The sequence below is a fragment of the Megascapheus bottae genome, chromosome 20 (assembly GCF_031878675.1).
Source record: "Megascapheus bottae isolate mThoBot1 chromosome 20, mThoBot2.hap1, whole genome shotgun sequence".
In the NCBI taxonomy this organism is placed as follows: Eukaryota; Metazoa; Chordata; class Mammalia; order Rodentia; family Geomyidae; genus Megascapheus; species Megascapheus bottae.
In genome coordinates this window covers 16,161,442-16,180,749 of record NC_143528.1, presented here as the reverse complement: position 1 = coordinate 16,180,749, position 19,308 = coordinate 16,161,442, and the positions used below count along the sequence as shown (strand labels likewise).

At 37.8% G+C, this 19,308-nt stretch overlaps 1 protein-coding gene and 1 long non-coding RNA gene across 3 annotated transcripts in view; one reads left to right on the top strand and one right to left on the bottom strand.

The window, feature by feature from the left end:
* Positions 1 to 19,308, top strand: part of LOC150049212 (uncharacterized) — a 127,468-nt gene that overhangs the window by 52,722 nt on the left and 55,438 nt on the right. The window contains exon 2 of one of the 2 annotated variants that reach the window (XR_016539031.1): positions 8,603 to 8,729. The exons of the other annotated variant lie outside the window; for it this stretch is intronic. This is a non-coding gene — a long non-coding RNA (uncharacterized LOC150049212). The remainder of the gene's footprint in view (positions 1 to 8,602; positions 8,730 to 19,308) is intronic. 2 annotated transcript variants of the gene reach the window in all.
* On the bottom strand, positions 7,985 to 18,402 carry LOC150049215 (disintegrin and metalloproteinase domain-containing protein 25-like). The gene is made up of 3 exons (XM_090354012.1): positions 18,384 to 18,402; positions 11,498 to 11,570; positions 7,985 to 10,610 (listed from the first exon to the last, which is right to left on the bottom strand). The coding sequence occupies exon 3, from the start codon at positions 10,522 to 10,524 to the stop codon at positions 8,368 to 8,370; it is 2,157 nt and encodes a 718-aa protein (XP_090210138.1). The 5' UTR covers positions 10,525 to 10,610; positions 11,498 to 11,570; positions 18,384 to 18,402; the 3' UTR covers positions 7,985 to 8,367.

Genomic DNA, 19,308 nt, shown 5'->3' with positions numbered 1-19,308 from the left:
ATGAAGCCCCTGGTCCCATGTGATAAAATAGTGTACCAGCGGGGAGTTTTGCCTAGTGGCAGAGTGCTTGCCTAGCATGCACGAAGACCCGGGTTCGATTCCTCAATATCACATACATAAAAAAAACTGGAAATGGTGCTGTGGCTCAAATATCAGAGCTCTAGCCTTGAGAAAGCCCAAAAACAGCTCAGGCCCTGAGTTCAAGCCTCAGGACTGGAAAAAAAATAGTTAACCAGCAAGAGTGATTAGCTATATCAAGTGTTAGAACAAAGGAGTATTATTATTATTATTACTATTATTGCCAGTCCTGGGCTTGAGCTCAGGACCTGAGCACTATCCTTGGACTTTCTCAAGGCTAGCCCTCTACCACTTGAGCCTCAGCACCACTTTCCTCTTTTTCTATGTATGTGGTACCAAAGAATCGAACCCAGATCTTCACGCATGCTAGGCAAGCACTCTACGACTAGGCTAAATGGCCGGCCTCTGGTACAATTAGTTCACCTCCTAGTATGTACTTCAAGTTCATTTAATTCTCTAAGGAATTCTGACGTCACTACTCATCTGCCTCTCAGGAAGTTAATTATTCAGATAAAGTTCATATTACATTGCTTTATCTGTTTCTGAAAATCTGTTTCCTACAAAAACGTAATGAAGACACTGCTGAATGAACAATAATATAGGAAGTAATTTCCTAGATCAGGTGTTAATTATTTTGAATGCAGACAATTTTAGAACACTGTATTTAAGGGAGTTGTGTAGGTCACATCACAAAAGCTAGTTATCTTCCAGATATTACCTATGTGATAGAATGTTACATATATCTGAACCTGTGATGTCTCCTAAAACCTCCCACTGTTTGTCTGCCTCAATGAGTCCCCTCTCCCTTTGACCTGGCTTTGCAGCACAAATTCTTAATTGGTCCATTTAATTTCCCTGTTATTTTTCTGTATTTTCCTTCATAAGGCCACTGGAGTTAGTGTCTAAATGAGTTTCATGAGAGTTTTGGAGACTCAATGTTATCATGATTTCATAAGAACTGTATTTCCTCTGAAGTTGTTAAGAAATTATTTCATGATACTGTCCAGATTCTGTAATTCTTTGGTTTGTGTTAAGAGAAATCCAAGCTTCACTTTTCTTTATCTGTATTCAAATATCAGCTGCTTAGAGAGATGCATATTTACATCTGAAAAAATTATATTTTTAAGTCAAAAATTGTCACAGGAGAAAAGATTAAAGAGTTAAGGAATCACAAAAAATGTGGCGATTACAAGTACCTATATATGTACATGTACTTCAGTATCTATCTACAGATCAATATATATGTTGTCATCATGCAAAAATATGCAAAGAAACAGACAATAAGTAGATTCAATGAATAACACCATGAAACTTTAATACATCCCTTTTTCCTTACACTTTAAGTTTAAAAATGACTTTATTGATATCAATGCTTTGTGCCAAGGCGATTCTTTTTGCCATGTCATGTATGTATACAATATACATTTAGGCCCACCCTCTCTATCACTCTCCTTTATCTCTTCTCCTCCTTTCCCAAACAATGTCAACATTTCACTGTCCATTTTCATACCCGTACATATGGAATTTTCACTTATTCATCCTACCTGTAACTTCTCCATTCTCCTTCCTTCTCCCAATGGAATGGATAGTTTTTACAGAGAACGTGGTTCCTTATCCAACACTTCTGCTTAAATACACTTACGTGTTTTTAATTTTTCAAATGGATTTGTAATTCTTCTCACAAATATATATATATGTATATATATTGAGCTCTAATCAGATTGTCACTACCTGCTAATATTCGAGTTTCTTGTAAGTTTCATTGCACATCTTCATTCAGTATGGTTCACTGCTCGAATATTTCTCTTAGAACTGCCTTTTCACTTTCCCAAAGTTCCTGCTAGGTTTGTTTTCATTTTTAGAAGATTTGGAGGGTGTTTGCATTTTCCTTCCTATGAGACACAATATAGGGAATAATTTCAATTTTCTGACATTTGCTAATTATTGCTTCATATCCTAAAAGTTCACCTGTTTTAGAGAAAATTCCATGAGTTTGTGAAAAGAATGTGTTTGTGTGCCTACATGCTATTCAAGTCATTTATAAGACCCGCACAATTAATACTCACTGATGGAAAATTGAAGCTCTGCTGGTAAGATCTGCTACATGACAAGGATTTCTAATTGTCGTATTCTATTTAATATAAATCTGTAAGTCTGAGGTGACCCAATTGGACTATAGGAACTAAGAAATAGAATCGTCTGACTAGAAAGAAAGAATTAGTATTAAGCTTGTAGATAGGTAGCATTAGCAAATGTGGAGAAAAATCTATAGCCTCCACTATATATAGTTAAAAGGAATAAATGAATTTCTTACTGGAGCAAGAGGATTAAGTACAGTAAATGAAGAAAATACAACATATGCACATCACCATTGGGATCGTCAATAAAAAAATTATATTAGAGAGCCAGTGGAAATTCTTAGAGGTCCAAGAATAATCACCAAAATAAAGATATCATACAGATAACAGAAAGTTTGAACATGCGGAGATTTCTTTTCTGCTATTGTCATTCTATTATTCTACCAGTTTTCTTGACCATATCTTGCAAAACTATGGTTTTACACAGTGTATTACTAGGCTGTAATCTCCCAAATCTTTCTAGCATTGCATTTTGAATTCTTCATTCAAAGAATATATTCTCTTTTTGTTTCATTCTAACTTCAAGTGAGCAAAGAAATGTTTGCTACTTAACTATGTTTTCCACTGATATTCTAGAATGACATTCAGAGTTTTAGTTTCCAGGGTTCCAGATCATAGACCCATTTTAGCAAGCTCTTTAGAAATGAGTCACAAGAGTAGCCTTTGCATGAGGTCCCACTACTGTGTTCCTATTGCCCTCTGAGATCTCATCAAAACTACTGAGTGTCCATATTTCTACAGTCATTCTCGTTATGATTGTTTAATTTCTACCAGTATTTTTTTGTCTGCTTTACTGAGCTGTCATGAGTACCATTTTTTGCCAGTCCTGGGGCTTGAACACTCTCCTTGGGCTTTCTCAAGACTAGAGCTCTACCACTTGAACCACAGCACCCTTTCCAGCTTTTTTCTACGTATGTGGTACCCTGGAATTGAACACAGGTCTTCGTGCATGCTAGGAGAGCACTCTACCACTAGACCAAACTCTGGGCCTCATGAGCTCCAATTTTAATCCTCTTTATCAACAGTGTCCACAGATTCCTCCAGCCTCCATACAACGTCTAGTTTCCAAGATTCTCCATAATGAAGTGATTTGATAGCAGTAACTCCTGAACTCTCTTTTCTGTGGTTCCAATAGAACTTCATCTTGGCATAAATGAATTTTGGGAAGACATTCAAACCATAACAGTCTATAGCTAGATATTGCATTGTTTGCAGGTCATTGTGCATCAAACATTCTTTTGGTAGCACCCTGTTTCCTCAGCTGTACACATACAGTAAAAATGATTGCCAACTTCCATTGTGTTTTGAGCTAGATTAGAGGTGATTTTCAGTAAGTCTGTTACTATTTTTTTTTTTACTTTGAAGGTATTGCTCAGATATGGACCTGAAAATTTTCATCTGGAGTATATATGATTGTATTTGCTTAGGTTTGAAAGATTATAAAAATCAATCTCTATAATCCAAATGTTCACTCTTTAGCTCTCCAGGTTCTTGCCAAATACAAATTAGAAAAATCCAGTAAGTATCTTAGAGAAACCATGTTTCTTACTCAGGAGAGACCTTGCATTCTGTTCCGACAATATGAATTCTGAAGATACGTGATTTATAATTTTCAGGCTTGTGAGGTGGTGGCAGCTCATGCTTGTAATCCTAGCAACACAGGGTGCTAAGATATGAGAATCACACTTTGAAGCCACTTTTAGGCAGCAAAGCCCATGAGTCCCTCATTTGCAATTAATCACCAAGAAAGCTGGAAATAGAGTTGTAGCTCAGGTGGTAGAGTGCTAGTCTTGAGCACAAAAGCTGAGGGACAGTATTCAGTACAAAGATCAGTACACACACACACACACACACACACACACACACACACACACAGTTTCAGGCTTCACAGTGGAATCCTATTAAGCTATCAAATTCAACAAGTGTAACTTAAGGGAAAATAATAATCAAGTGAAGGCCCGAAAACCTCTATCTCCTGATGAATGTAGGGTTGGATTTCTTTAAGAGGGTCGGTGTTTCTCTTCCCACAGAGGTCCTCTCCCCGCCCTGAGCCACACCAACCCCTCACTTCCCATGCCCATGGCAGGTGCTCTAGGGGACATCATTGAAGGACACTTATTGCCTCCTCTCAGAATGATTTCCTATGCTTGAAGTTTTAGTTCATGTGTTCTTCCTTGAGAATGTTAGACAACAAACAAAACAAAACAAAAAATAAAAAATCCACAGAACCGGATGGGGGGGAAGGTAAAAAGACCAAATAAAAAGGAGGGGGGTGCCGGGGCCAACCGGCAGCAAACCAGGGTTTGCAGATTGGGATTCCTGAAATAGGGGGCAAGGACTAGGAAAAATTAGAAGAGAGACAAACAGATGGGGTTCAGGAGGGCTGCAGCCCAAATCAGGAGCCACAGCTTAAGAAGCCTGTAGCCCAAGACCGTAGCCCCGTTTATTTCCAGTTCTCAATCTTAAATACACTTCTTTAAACTAGGGAACTGCCAGGGGCTACATTCGTACAAACAGTATCAAGTCTGAAATAGGTTGAATGAGAAGCTATCAAGTCCCAAACAGGTTAAATGAGAAGCTATTGACACAGCCCAAAATCATGATAAGAGCTTACTTCCTTGTGTACTCAATTGTGCGGGTCCAAGGTCACTGACCCCACAGTCAGTCCCCAACATCTCCCCCATCTTTATTTTAAAAGAAACACAAGTGCAATTTTTTACTCTTTTCTATACCCCTAATTTATCCTGTCACATTTTCCAAAAATGACTTTGGTCCCTTGGTCTAACGGGGATTGATGGGCGGAGATTCAACTTCTGTGACTTCTTCAAGCTGACTCAGGGGTGTTGTCTCTGTGCTTGACCAGGGACCTTAAGAAGCCTAGCCTGTTTTATCAAGGGGTTGCAAGGATTAGATATTAGGAACAATAATTTACTCCAAAATAGAGATCATATTTGACATTTAACAACTGCACAAACCATCTTTGGCTACAATAGTATAGCTTACATAGCACCCATTTGCAAAGGCTTTTTCTTGATTGTCTGGGGAACTAAATTTCTGCAACCTTAAACAATGCTTTAGTTGTCAGATCCACAAACTTTCCTGAATTTGTGGCTGGAGTCAAATCAAACTTTACTCAGTTAGAACTTTAAACTACCACTATCACAGATGATTGACAAGTTCCTGCCCAGTTATGAAAGGCATGGGCATTAGTAAGGCATGCTTACAAACTATTCTATGACCTCCCGGCTCTGATTAATATTGAATGGCCAAGCACGAGTGACTCTAGGATCTGACACCATCTCTGCCATCCACGCAGAGGCTTTCTGCATCTGGATACTTCATTGTCCCAGTAGTGTCTCTCCACACAGGGATAAACATCCCATGGGCATTTCACTTGCTTGGTTGCTGGACTTGAACTCGGGGTCTGGGTACTGTCCCTCAGCTCTCCAGCTCAAGGCTAGCACTCTGCCACTTTGAGCTCCAAAGCAACTCTGCCTCAATTAGCACTCTGCTGCCAGATTAGACACCATAGTGGCCTGAGGGTCATCTTTCTTTCCTACTTCTGGGGGGGCTCTCTGCTCCATCCCCATTTTCGATAGAAAATGTAGCATTTCTTCTAACTTCTTCTCTATCGTAGCCATCCAGCCCTCCATTGACTCATCATAACTTTCCTCCTTGATATTCAAACCTGAATTCTGATACTCAATATCTACTGGTTGTTGTTCCCTTTTCAAGATCTCACTTAGACTCTCTTGGGCTGCGGCATATGGCTCAGCCTCAGGGTTTTCAGAAGGGTCCTTTAATTCATAAAGTTCCCTTAATTCAAGATTAAGTTCAGCATTCTCATGTTGAGGATCTATGCATTTACTTACTAAATTCCATACATCAATAGCCTCTACTGGGGTCTTTTCGGGGCCATATACATTATAATATTCTTAAATTCTTTTTCCTATCCGCTGCCAGGTTTTTTGGAATTCCTCCTCTATAAACCTCGGGCATGCCTCCTCGACAAACTGTAGGAAGCTCTGAAGCACCCCTTTTTCCACCCACGTTCCGTGGGCTTCAAGTAGGCCTGTTAAGATCCGTAGAAATAACCTATGGCTATTAACTTGACCCATAATTTTTACTCCTGACTATACACTCTCTTAAGATCCTCTCTTAATAGTCCTACGATGTGTTACTCACCACAGGGAGGGGGGGGTCCTTCACCTTCGTCCCAGATTTTCAGGGTCCCTGTTCGGGCGCCAGATGCTGGGGCCAACCGGCAGCAAACCAGGGTTTGCAGATTGGGATTCCTGAAATAGGGGGCAAGGACTAGGAAAAATTAGAAGAGAGACAAACAGATGGGGTTCAGGAGGGCTACAGCCCAAATCAGGAGCCACAGCTTAAGAAGCCTGTAGCCCAAGACCGTAGCCCCGTTTATTTCCAGTTCTCAATCTTAAATACACTTCTTTAAACTAGGGAACTGCCAGGGGCTACATTCGTACAAACAGTATCAAGTCTGAAATAGGTTGAATGAGAAGCTATCAAGTCCCAAACAGGTTAAATGAGAAGCTATTGACACAGCCCAAAATCATGATAAGAGCTTACTTCCTTGTGTACTCAATTGTGCGGGTCCAAGGTCACTGACCCCACAGTCAGTCCCCAACAGGGGGGCAGACTGGTCTGAGTATTAAAATCTTTTTCAAGATACTTCCTTCCTCTGGGAGAATCTGCTCCGTCTGGAAATACTTATGCTGTGGCCTCTGGGTGCATGCAGAAGAAACTTATCAATACTCAACACAAAACGGCCACATGCCAATGGTTAGACAACCTGTAATGGAGATGGCCAGGCAGGGGGACCAGTTCACCCTGGAAATCCCTACACACTCAGAAAGGCAAGTGCAACAGAGAGCAGATACCCTTCCCAGCGCCCCACCATGCTGGGGCCTTCAAGAGAATCCCTCTTGCTGGCATCCGAAGGAGAAAGTAAACATTGGGCATGTGGGGTGTTGTAGCTGGGAGCACCCATGAAGCAAGCTCCTGTCCAAGACCTTCTTGCCTCCCCCAGGGTCTGCGTAGAGGGGTGCCTCTAGGGGCTACAGGAGAAGGAGCAGTGATTCTCACTGTTTCTTATATAGAATGAGTTGGGGTTAAAAACCCAATTTCAAGTGTTTGTGGCATGTATTCTTCATGGCATTATGGCCAGTTCTCTTATCATTCTAGCACCTTGATGGAAATTACAATGAGGAGAGTCGCAGAGGAAGTGGAAGTTGAGACTTCACATGGGATTTTCTTCCATGGGACAAGTCAGAATGAAAATAACCAGGCAGAGTAGAATTAAAGGGATCAAATGATACCACATATACCGAAGAAAAGATGGCAAGTGAGAGGGAAGAGAAAGGAAGAGAAGAGAGAGGGGAAGGGCAGGGAAAGAAAGGAAAAAGAAACACAGGAATGTGGGACACAGGGTGAACAAATTCAGCATACACATTAGACACTATGTTGGAAATAAACAAAACAAATACAGCTTGGGGGAAGGAGGATTGGGAAGAAAATTAGGGAAGGGGTGACACTGTTCAGAAAGAAATATTCTCAATACCCTCTGTACCTCACTTTTACAATGAATGTTTTTTTTTTTAAAAAAAAAAGGAGAAAAGAGACATACACGGGTTGGAGAGTTATTGCGTGTAAAGAGACATTGTAGAGATGGGTCTTAGGAAATGCAAGGATGAGAAGTTTTATTAAAATAGGCAAGTTAAATTAAAATAATGAAGATGAGGAATATGTTAGAACGCATACTTCTTTAATGGTGTTTACAATTCTGCAAGGTTAAAGTTCTCTGTAACTTTCTTTTAGTGGTTGTTGGCATAAGCAATAGCATCTCTATTGTAAGAATATGGCAAATTAATACATATGCAATGTCCTTAGGGACAGATAGGATTACTTCTTCCTGGTTTTAACTTTGGGGTCTTCTTTCCCAAGGAATGCTTGAACATTGAGCTCTTTTTTCTTAGATAAAACTTCAACTTGAGGCTTTAATATTTTTTTTTGCTCTATTGTTTGGGAGAGTACACTTTTAACCTTGTTTTTATTGGAAAGTTCTTGGTTCTTGGCTAGATAAAGAGTCAGTGGTTGGGTCATGATACTGAGGTGAATTTTGCCTTTTTCCCTATCTTCTCCTTAGTCTACTTAGGTAGTATAAAACAAGACAAACTAAAATCCAAACAATCAAAGAAAGCAAAAAAAATATCCTTAGAAAGGTTTTCATGAGTGCTGTTCCTTTGCTTTTCCTCATCCTTTGCCCAGGAGGTGGGCCACTATCTAAACTCCCTCCAAAGCCTTTCCCCAGGCAGAAGGGGGGATCCCATCCAAGGTTGCAATGGCAGTGATCTTTATTGTTGCAGATCCCTTGAAAATTGCATTTCGTGGGTGAACAGACAGTTGACCAACTTGGCCTTCGGACACATTTCCTGTTGAGACACACGCGGTTTCTTCCACACTCTGTGCCATCTTTTACATCACCAATATCAGGTATTACAGTCCCCCAGTGGTAGTCGGTACTCCAGCACAAGACCTTATTGAAGTGAGTCAAATGTATAGTAGAATGGTCTTCCAACCTGGGAATTTCTGTCACTCTCTCACATTGAATTCTACCACAGAGGATATCTGATATGTTACAACGTACGTATTGATTGCTTAATAAACCACAGTTTCCAAAACGGTCACCTTGCATGTTTATTGCCTTATAACATGTCTGACTTGCACTCCTCGATTTTTCTCCAAAAATCTTCTGGCATTGTTCATCTCTATGATTACATCTTTTTTCATAGCAGTAACCCTTGATGAGACAAGGGGACCAGTCTTGCACATATACATCCTCTGGACAATGCTCTGAAGTTCCGTTACACCATTCAGGCAGATCACATTCATTGTCCTTTTCTCTGCACACTGTACCTAACTCCATGAAGTGGCAACCTTGGCAACAGAGTCCAGAAGCACATTCAGCCTCAGATGTGAGAGTACAGTTTGCCAGACAACATGGGTCCTCTTCACACATTTTAAAAGATCCACAGTCACACTCTTCCCCATCTTCAAGCACACCATTTCCACATACTTCATACTTAACTCTGTCTAATGGGTTTGGTGGCAAACGCATGCAATCTTTTTTTTGTAGTATATCTAGAAATGCAACATAACTACAATTACTAAATGCTATTTCTGAACTCTGTGTTGGAGACATTAGGCAGTATTTCTTTCCACAATTACAATATGACACATCATGTTGCATGTTCAAATTATGTCCAATCTCATGTGCCACAGTATGTCCAATATAAAAATAGTTCTCATTAATGACTCGATCCACTCCACAATTCCATGGATGACAGACAGTTCCAATATATGCTTTGCCAAGAAATACTCCCAAGTTCTGGTGTATGAAAAGATGTACAATATCATATTTATCAATGTAAGCACCATTCTTAGTCTTCCAGGTGCAAAAGTTTGTAAGGAGTGCATCTATAGTATTTCCTAATATGGGGTTTTTTTCATTCCAGATTTCAAGTCCTAGTAAAGATACTTCTATATCCAGTGCATTCAAAATGACACTTACATGACTGACAATGATAAACACTTCCCGTATCACCTTTGATGTATTACTTTTATGATAGTTGACTCGTTGATTATCCACAATCAATGCAAGTTCAAGATAACACCTGTGAGTCCACCAGCCTGTATAGCTGCTTTGTCTCAGCAAGTCATCATCACTGCCTTGAAACTTCAACTGAGCAATTTCTTCTGTTACTGCACATCTCATGTGAGGAAAATATGTCTCCTCACTGTCCATCTTATAAACCAGATGTTCAAAGGTGGCAGAAGGGAGCTTGGGCTTGATTTCATAAAGCATGTCATTTATTTGTAATGTTCCTTGAATCCCCCCGAAACAGATGTTAACAACCACCAGAGATTCTGAGTACCCTTCCACAAAGCCCTGATAATAGCAATCATTCTGAACAAATGGTTGATCCTCAAGGAGAGCTCCCTGGTCTGTGTAGGTGAACACAGAGAAGAGTCTGGGTACCAAAAACGTGTTGGCCTTCAAGTGGACAAGGTGTCTCTGGCCCCCAAAGTACAGGCTATAGGAGAACTTGTCTATAGTCTTCATGGCTCCACCTGGACCATTTAATTTCAAGGGTATTACGACTTCTGGGGGGCTGTGATGTTGAGCCTGTCCTATCTGAGGCAAACCAAGAGAGAGGAGTAGCACCACAAACCAGAGCTGGAAGACAGCTACCCTTGTCTGGATGTATCCCTCACCCCCAGCCATCATGGGCTATGAGTTGAACAAATGATTGGATTGGTGGAGATTCCCTTTGTGCTGATTGTTTATATCCTGGACTTGTAATGGCGTCACTTCTGTCAGCATCAATCCATTAGAAGCAAAAAGAAAAAAAAAAAAGAAAGAGAACAGCTAAGATACGAGCAGGTAAATTGTGACCAGAGCAAGATAAAGCAAAAAGAGTAGGATATGGGTTAAAATGAATTTCTATTTGGCCCAAGCAATGAATCAACCTAGTGCGTTGAATTTGCTCTTTCATTTTTGTGTGGCAGAATTAAGACTGTGGGTATGCAAAGACTGACCTGACACTTCCTGATCCTAGATGAAGGACACATAGATTCAGTATACATTAAATATTCTTTAATATTTATTGCACTGTACTTTAAATATGAGTCATTTATGAACATTTCTATGAGTTGTGGCTCATTTCTGTAATCCAGGTAAATCAGGAGATTGAGAGTAGAAGGATTTCCATTTGAGAGCAACCCACATAGAAAAGATTCACATGAAACCTTCTAAACCCATTTTTAAATGCAAAAGGACACAATCTATCATTTGAAGTTCCGCAGGAGACTGAGATTTGAGGGATTTTAGTTCCTTGCCAGAAGGTCCATTTCATGGAAAGAGGCATGGTATGGTCATACTACATATTATCCCACACTACAAATAGATTAACATTTGGATACATTGTTGTATAGGAAGTGAGAACTTGTGTAAGAAATGTATACATCAGCACCAATGTAACAACTGCCTATTATGTTCAAAGAATGGCTTCAAAAGCCCAAAATAAATTACGAACTAAATAAGGCAGAAGTCTTTGCAAAGGCAATTTAATGTCTTATTTTGGTGAGGCAATACTAACTTATACAAAATTACTTCATATGTATAGCATTAATGTTTTGAATCTCAAACATATCACAGAGTGACATTAATTAGGAAAGATACATTTTAAAAACCTACTCACATTTATTTAGTTGTCTCATGATTCTTAATATACACTTCCATGACAGAAATCTTTCTTATGTATTCCTCCAATCCTGTGAAAGTCAAGCATCAATTGTCTTTCATTTGCATTACAGTCTACTATAGTAGATCTATTTATTTAGTGAAAGACACAATACAGAAAATTGGTGAGTAGAATAAATATCTTGGATGACAGACCTGTTACTAGAATGTGTATCTTTGGTTGTAATTTTGAAACATTTTGCTTTATTGCAAAATTAATGTCTGCACTATTCAAACTTTTCAAAAAGTATGAAGAGACTCTTAAAAATTCCTTTTATATGGCCAGACTAACTCTGATAGCAAAGCTAAATAAAGCTACCACACAAGAAAGGAAATTACAAGCCGAAGGAAACTACAGGACAATTGACTTGTGAACCTAGATGAGAGAATGCTGAAGAAAAGACTACCAATATGAATTTAATAGCATATGACAAGGATCACATATCCTGATCAAATGTGATTTATCCAAGATACGCAAGGATACCTGATAATATGCCCATTTGACTGGTATTTTAGACAACACTAACAGAATGAATAATAAAAAGTAACTACAACTTAATAGCTAAAAATAAATTCTTTTGCCATATAGTATGACACTAAATAAAAGGACCTTCAGAATATACAAACAAAAGCCATATAATGAGTGATTGTTGCCCTTAATGTACTATTTTATCTCTCATCTCTTTTGCTGTCCCTTGGTTATCTCATATTGTTACAGTATTTTACCTTGTTATCTGATATATTTTATATATGCTTATTTGGTTTTTTTAAATTGGATAGGGAAGGAGGGAAAACAAGATGAGGGGTGGGGGTCAGGAGAGGGAAATGGGGACCAAGACATGAGAAAGGGTATCACTGTTTGTGAAGTAATGCACTTTCTATCTGGTGAATAAAATGTAACCCTTCTATTCATTACAATAAAACTATATGAAAAATAAATAATTTTGTACAATTTGGCACCATCTTATTATTGGAAATGTTCAAGATTCTCCATCTAGAAGAATTTGCCTACATCTCACAAAGCAATGTATAAATGTTTCACAGCTAATGTTGTCATCGACATAGCTAAGATCATGAAAAGAAAAACAAAGTATGACAAGGAAATTAATGAATTATACAAAGTATCAAGATAACTCAGAGTAGGCCAACTTCCCCTAAAAATAATTAGTAATATTTTCACTTCTACACAATATAATTGTTTAAGTCCTAAAATTTGTAAGAGCTAGAGGATAACACTGTTCCAAAAGAAATGTATTCATTATCTTATGTATGTAACTGTAACCCCTTTGTACATCACTTTTACAATTAAAAATAAAATGACAATTGATTAGAGACCTTTAAGTCTTTATCATTTCAAATGTTTGATTTTTATAATGTGTGGTAAACAAAACTAGAAGAGACACATTAGGGCTGGGAGTTTGGCCTAGTGGTAGAGTGCTTGCCTAGTATGCATGAAGACTGGGTTCAATTTCTCAGTACCACATATATAGAAAAAAGCTGGAAATGGTGCTGTGGCTCAGGTGGTAGAGCACTAGCCTAGAGAAAGCACAAGGACAATGTTCAGGCCCTGAGTTCAAGCCCCAGGACTGGCAAAAAAAAAGAGACCAATTAAATTTTGAATTAAAATAATAGAAGTGCATGAAACCAATTAAAGGTATGTAGAATTCTTTCTCTTTGGTGACTGTTTGATGATTCATGTAGAAAATCCTTTAGTCCTCACAAAATAGAATTAGAAATAAATTCCTCAGTAAATGAAATGAATATACATAATTTATGACTAAATACAATACAAAAGCCACTATGGAAAAGAATAAGCAAAAAGTAATTAAAACAAAATGGAAATTTAGTTCTGAAAAGTAAATTATCAAAATAAAATAATGCAAAGCTATAGAAAAAGTTAAGGAGAGCTGTTGGAGAGAGCTCCATTTGGAAAAAAATTAAGAAATCAGATTAAGGAAAAGAATGAATCAGAGAAATATCCAATTCCTAGTCAGGTGGAGTGGCTTACGCCTGTAATCCTAGCTACTCAGGAGGCTGAGATCTGAGGATCAAGGTTCAAAGCCAGCATGGCACAAAAGGACCTGAGACTCTTAACACCAATTAACCTCTAGAAAATGGGCAGTGGGGCTTGGCTCAAAGATAGAGTGGTAGCCTTGAGCTGAAGAGCTCAGGGACAGCACCCATGCCAAGTTCAAGCCCAATAACCCCACCCCCCACAAAATATATACCAATACCTATTAAATGGAAAACATTGAAACTGTTTGCTCTAAGAAACAGGACCAAGACAGGAGAGTCTACTTGTGCCACTTCAATTTTATAGTAATTAAAGTAGTAAGAAAAGCTAAGGAAATAAAAAATCCAAACAGGAATAGAAATCAAACTAGCCCTCCTTGCATATGACATAATCTTATACTTTTAAAGATCCTACGAATTCCATTCCTAAACTCCTAGAGCTGATGATTTACCACAACAATAAAAAAGATGAGAGGAAAATCAGTAAACACAGCTTCCCTCGCAATAATTTCACCAAAGAAGTTAAGACCTCTATAAGGAGAACCAGAAATTCTTGAAGAAAGAAATTGAAGAAGAGAGGAGAGGATGGAAAGCCTACCACTGTTCTTGGATTTGTAGAATCCATATCACAAAAATGCCCACATCATTAAAATCTCTCTGCTGTTATCTGTAGAAATAGATGAAGCAATCTTAAATTTCACATGGAAGCCCAAAGGTGCTTAAATAGCTACAATAATCCTATGGAGGGAGAAAAACAATATTAGAGCTATCACAATACTGGACTTCAAATTACACTATAAAGCCATCGCAAAAAGTACAGCTTGGTACTGGTCCTAGAACCTGTGCATCTGTGCAAGCCCCCACACACATACATACACATACTTTAGCTTAAAATAATTAATGAACAGTAAGAATATGTTGATTCATTTTTTAAATGATGATTCTAATCGTGCAAGGTTAAAAATTGCTGGAAGTTTCAGACAGTGATTTCTGATAATAACATTTCTGTTGTAAGCACATTGAATATATATATATATATACTAAATATATATACATACATATATGAAATTTCATAAAGGAGTATTTCCTGTCATTGTAAAGCTTGTCATTGGCAGTTCTGTCTCACATGCAGTTCAAACATTGAGTTCTTCTCAGGGAATATTTGAAGGCTGTGTTCCTTTGCTTAGGTAAAGCGTTATTTTTTTTTGCCAGTCCTGGGCTTTGGGCTCAGGGCTTGAGCACTGTCCTTGGACTTTTTCCAGGCTAGCACTCTATCACTTGAGCCTCAGCACCACTTCCGGCTTCTTGCTATGTATGTGGAGTACCAAAGAATCAAACCCGGGTCTTCGTGCATGCTAGGCAAGCACTCTACCACTAGGCCAAACTCCCGGCCCCTAAAGGGTTATTTTTGAGTTTTATTCTCATATATTGTTTTAAAATTTTGCTCTACCATTTTGGGTAAATAGCTACCTTTGCCTTTATAGTATATATTTGGAATGTTGGCTCTTCTTTCTAGGTACATAGACAAACTTGGAAATTTATTCTAAGATGACATTGGAAAATTTTGCTCTGCATTCTCGGATAAAATGTTAACTTTGAGATGTTTATTCTCAGGTGACATTTAAAATGTTTACTGGTTTTTCTCTCATAAAGTGCTATTTGTGACAGTTTCATCCTCAGATAACATTTGCAAATTGGGCTCTTTTTTTTCTGGTGCTCTTCTTTCTTTTCTTATAAATGAACATGAATGAAATGAAAAACAGATTGGCAAAAACAAGATGACAAATCAGCAAGATACATGTCCTTTTATTCAACCTTTTGTAGCTTTAGGGACTCTCCTGAGGAGGTGGCCATTATCAACACTACCCCCAAACTCCTGAATCCAACAATGTGGTAGATTATACCCCTTGTTGCAATGGCAGTGGCGTTTATTGTTACAGACACCTTGCACATTGCAGGTTCTCCACAAACAATCATGTGTGTTCAAACTGGCACAGGAATGTATTTCCTATGCAGGCATAGATGCTTTCTCTTTTTTTTATTTTAGAGATAATGTATAGAGGGTTTATGGTTACATTTGTCAAGTAGTAGGTGCATTACTTCTCACACATTGATACCACTTTCTCATGTTTTTGTCCCCATTTCCTTCTCCCCACCCCCCAATCACCTTGTTTCCCCCTTCCCTTTCCCATTTCAAATAAACAAATACACGTATTTACAATATACCAGGTAACAAAGTCAGATACAGTAACAACATGAGATTGACCACAAGGGCAAAAAATAGAACAGAAATAACATAGTACATTAAGAACAATCACATATGCTAAAAAGTTCATTTCATTTAGTTTCATCCTATATGACCATATGCACACAGGTTTTGAGCTATTGTAATCCACTGCTAGGAGAGTCCTAGATGTGTACTAATTATTACAGATAAGTGAAACCATGGAGCCTATGTTCCTTTGGGTGTGGCTTACTTCACTTAATATGATTTTTCCCAAGTCTTTCCATTTCTTTACAAATGGGGCAATGTCATTCTTCCTGATGGCATCATAGATTTCCATTGTGTATAAACACCACATCTTCTTGATCCAATCATCTACTGGGGGGGCTTCTGAGTTGGCTCCATATCTTTTCTATGGTAAATAATTCTGCAATGTACATAGTTGTGCTAGTGGCTTTAGTATGTCCTTGTTTCTGAACCATTGGATAAATGCCAAGTAGTGGAATTGCCGGGTCTTAGGGGAGCTCTATGTTTAATATTTTGAGGAACTGCCAAGCTGCTTTCTATACTGCTTTCTATAGGAGTTTATACTCCTACCAACAGTATAGAAGTGATCCCCCCCTGCCACATCCCCTCCAGCATCTGTTGTTATTAGATTTCTTGATAATGGCCATTCTAACTGGAGTAAGGTGGAATCTTAGAGTTGTTTTGATTTGCATTTCTTTTATGGCCAGATATGTTGAACATTTCATCATGGGCATTCTTACTTCTTCTTCAGAGAAGTCTCTCTTTTAAGTCTTTGGCCCATCTTTTAATGGGATGGTTGTTTCTCTGAAGATTTGTTTTGGAGAAATTTAAATTTTTAGCTATAAATATATTTTAGATATGAGACCTTTGCTTGTTGTATGGCTAGTGAAGATTTTCTCCCACTCTGTGGGCTTTCTATTTAGCTTGCTAGGTATGTCCTTTGCCATACAGAAGCTCTGCAGTTTAATGCAGTACCATTTCTTTGATTTGTTCTGTTTCTGGGTCTTTATTAAGAAAGTTTCAACATGTTCCAAAGAGGCCTAGTATATCTCCTATTCCTTCTTTTAAAATTTTCAGGGTATCTGCTTTTACCTCAAGGTCCTTGATCCATTTGGAATTGATCCTGTTGCAAGGTAACATAGAAGGATCCAACTTTAGTTTTATACAGATGCTTAATTAATTCTGCCAACACCACTTGTTGAAGAGGCTAAGACAAGACTCTTTTTACAGACTGAATACCATCCTCATATTTCATACAATAAAAGGTGCCTTGAGTGTTTTGTAAAGTACTTAAATAAATTTAAAAAAATCAAAGAACTATTGAGAGCTCATACAAAATATAACAGCACACAAAAAATGTAGCACCAGTAAGAGAACAATTTCATGAAATTGATAATCCAATTTGACTCTTGGATTTCTTGCTCATGTTGTCTTGATGGATTTTTGTTCATTGATATTTTAGGGTGTTCATACTTTCATAACAAAAATGTTTTTTATTTTTCCATATTTTTATTGTAATTAATAAAAGGATTACATTATATTCACCAGATAGAAGGTGCATTACTTCACATACATTGATACCCTTTCTCATGTCTTGGTCCCCATCTTGTTTTCCCCCATTCCCTATCCTATTTCAAATAACCAAACAAGCAAATATACAATGTATCAGATAACCAGGTGAAATACTGTAACAATATGAGATAACCAAGGGACAGCAAAAGAGATGATTGATAACATAGTACATTAAGGAAAACAATCACTCATTATATGGCTTTTGTTTCCTTATCCTGGAGGTCCTTACATTTAGTGTTGTACTATTTGGCCTAATGTCTCTAGATTTTGTTCTAATGTAAATCTCTGCTAGGAGAAACCAAGGTTTCTACTGATTATGACAAATGAAGGAGACCATTGACCCTAAGTTCCTTTGAGTCTGGCTTACTTCACTTAATATGATTTTTTCTAAGTCTTTCCATTTTCTTACAAATGGGGCAATATTGTTCTGACGGCAGCATAGAATTCCATCATAACAAAAAAGTTTTATGATGCAATTCTTTTGAGAGTAATTAAAAACATCAGAATATATTCCATCAGAATATACCCCTAAATCTTCCTCTTACAAGCTAGTCATAGGAAAAAAAAATTCAAAAGTATAATTGAGCTGATCACCTTTCATACATGGCATTATTTTTTACTGACTGTAGAGACTAAAGCTCCGCAAACAATGTAATATTTTTATTCATAAAATGATGTGTTTTGACTGTTCAAATAACACATAGCTATTTTCCTTATAGACCATTTTTACCAGTTTATTTCTTCTTCCAATGGTTTTATCAAATGTGTCAAACTCTGTAACTGAAATATAAGTATCACTAGATCTCACTTGGTCTGTTTTTCAAACTACAGATGGTAACACCTTAAAAAGTCCTAGTATCTTCCAGCAATTAAAGCAGATTACCAAATGATAAAGGATATGGTTATCTCCAAGGTCTAAACATTTTGGACAATATCTTGGTGTGTGTATGTGGGTTTTCCTGTACTAATTATTTGTGCATCTATGATTTAGAGTGCTGGAGTGACTTACCGATAGATAAAGTGATAACCTGTTTAATGTCTCATTTGTGGTAGCTGTCCTATGAACATTTGTGATGTCTTGCTTTTTTACCTAAATGAAACCTCACTTCCCTTCTTCCATTGTATCTTTTTGGATTAAGTTCTACCAATAGAACACTCTCAGTGTACAGAATCTGGAAAGTGGCTAATATTCCTCCTCATTGTGACTCCACCTCCTCAACCAAACGTAGTGTCTACTTACTCTTCCACACGTGAACCGGAATCCCTTACCTATTTACTATGCTCTAGTAACTGTTCAATAGGAGTAAACTCATTTTTGTCTTTATATATGGGAAATAGCAGCCAGAAATTCAGAGTAAACATTGTATTAATGCATAGTTTCACTAAAAAATACAGAAGTATTATTTTTGTCTTAAGCCTCACATTCTCTCCTATGGTTCACCTTTAAGCAAAAGAAAGAACAGTGCTCTTCCTTTGATCTTCCCTCCATGCCCGAAGAATCAGCATGCAAGGATTTTTTTTTTACTTAAAGAATTTATTAACATTGATTTTTACACCATATTTCAAATGATGTGTCTAACAAGTATTCAAGAAGGGAATCTCTATATACAATCACTGGCACTTAGATTTTAGAACATAATCAAAATAAGGCTGAGGGTTTGTTTATCATAGATACATAATAATCTATATAATAAAATAATATATCTATAGAGTCATAACTTTTTATGACTATGTAGTTGTGTGGGGCTCGAACTCAAGGCCTGAGCACTGTCTTAAACTTCTTTCTCTGGGCTGTACAGGTCTACCACTTGAGCCACAGCCCCACCTCCAGCTTTTTTCTATGTATGTGGTACCGAGGAATCGAATGTGGGCCTTTGTGCATGCTAGGCAAGCACTCTACTAGGCCAAACTCCTGGCCCTGCAAGAACATTTTT

What these genes read in the sequence shown, in the direction of transcription:
- LOC150049215 (XM_090354012.1), bottom strand. Translation starts at nt 10,524, where the DNA reads ATGATGGCTGGGGGTGAGGGATACATCCAGACAAGGGTAGCTGTCTTC.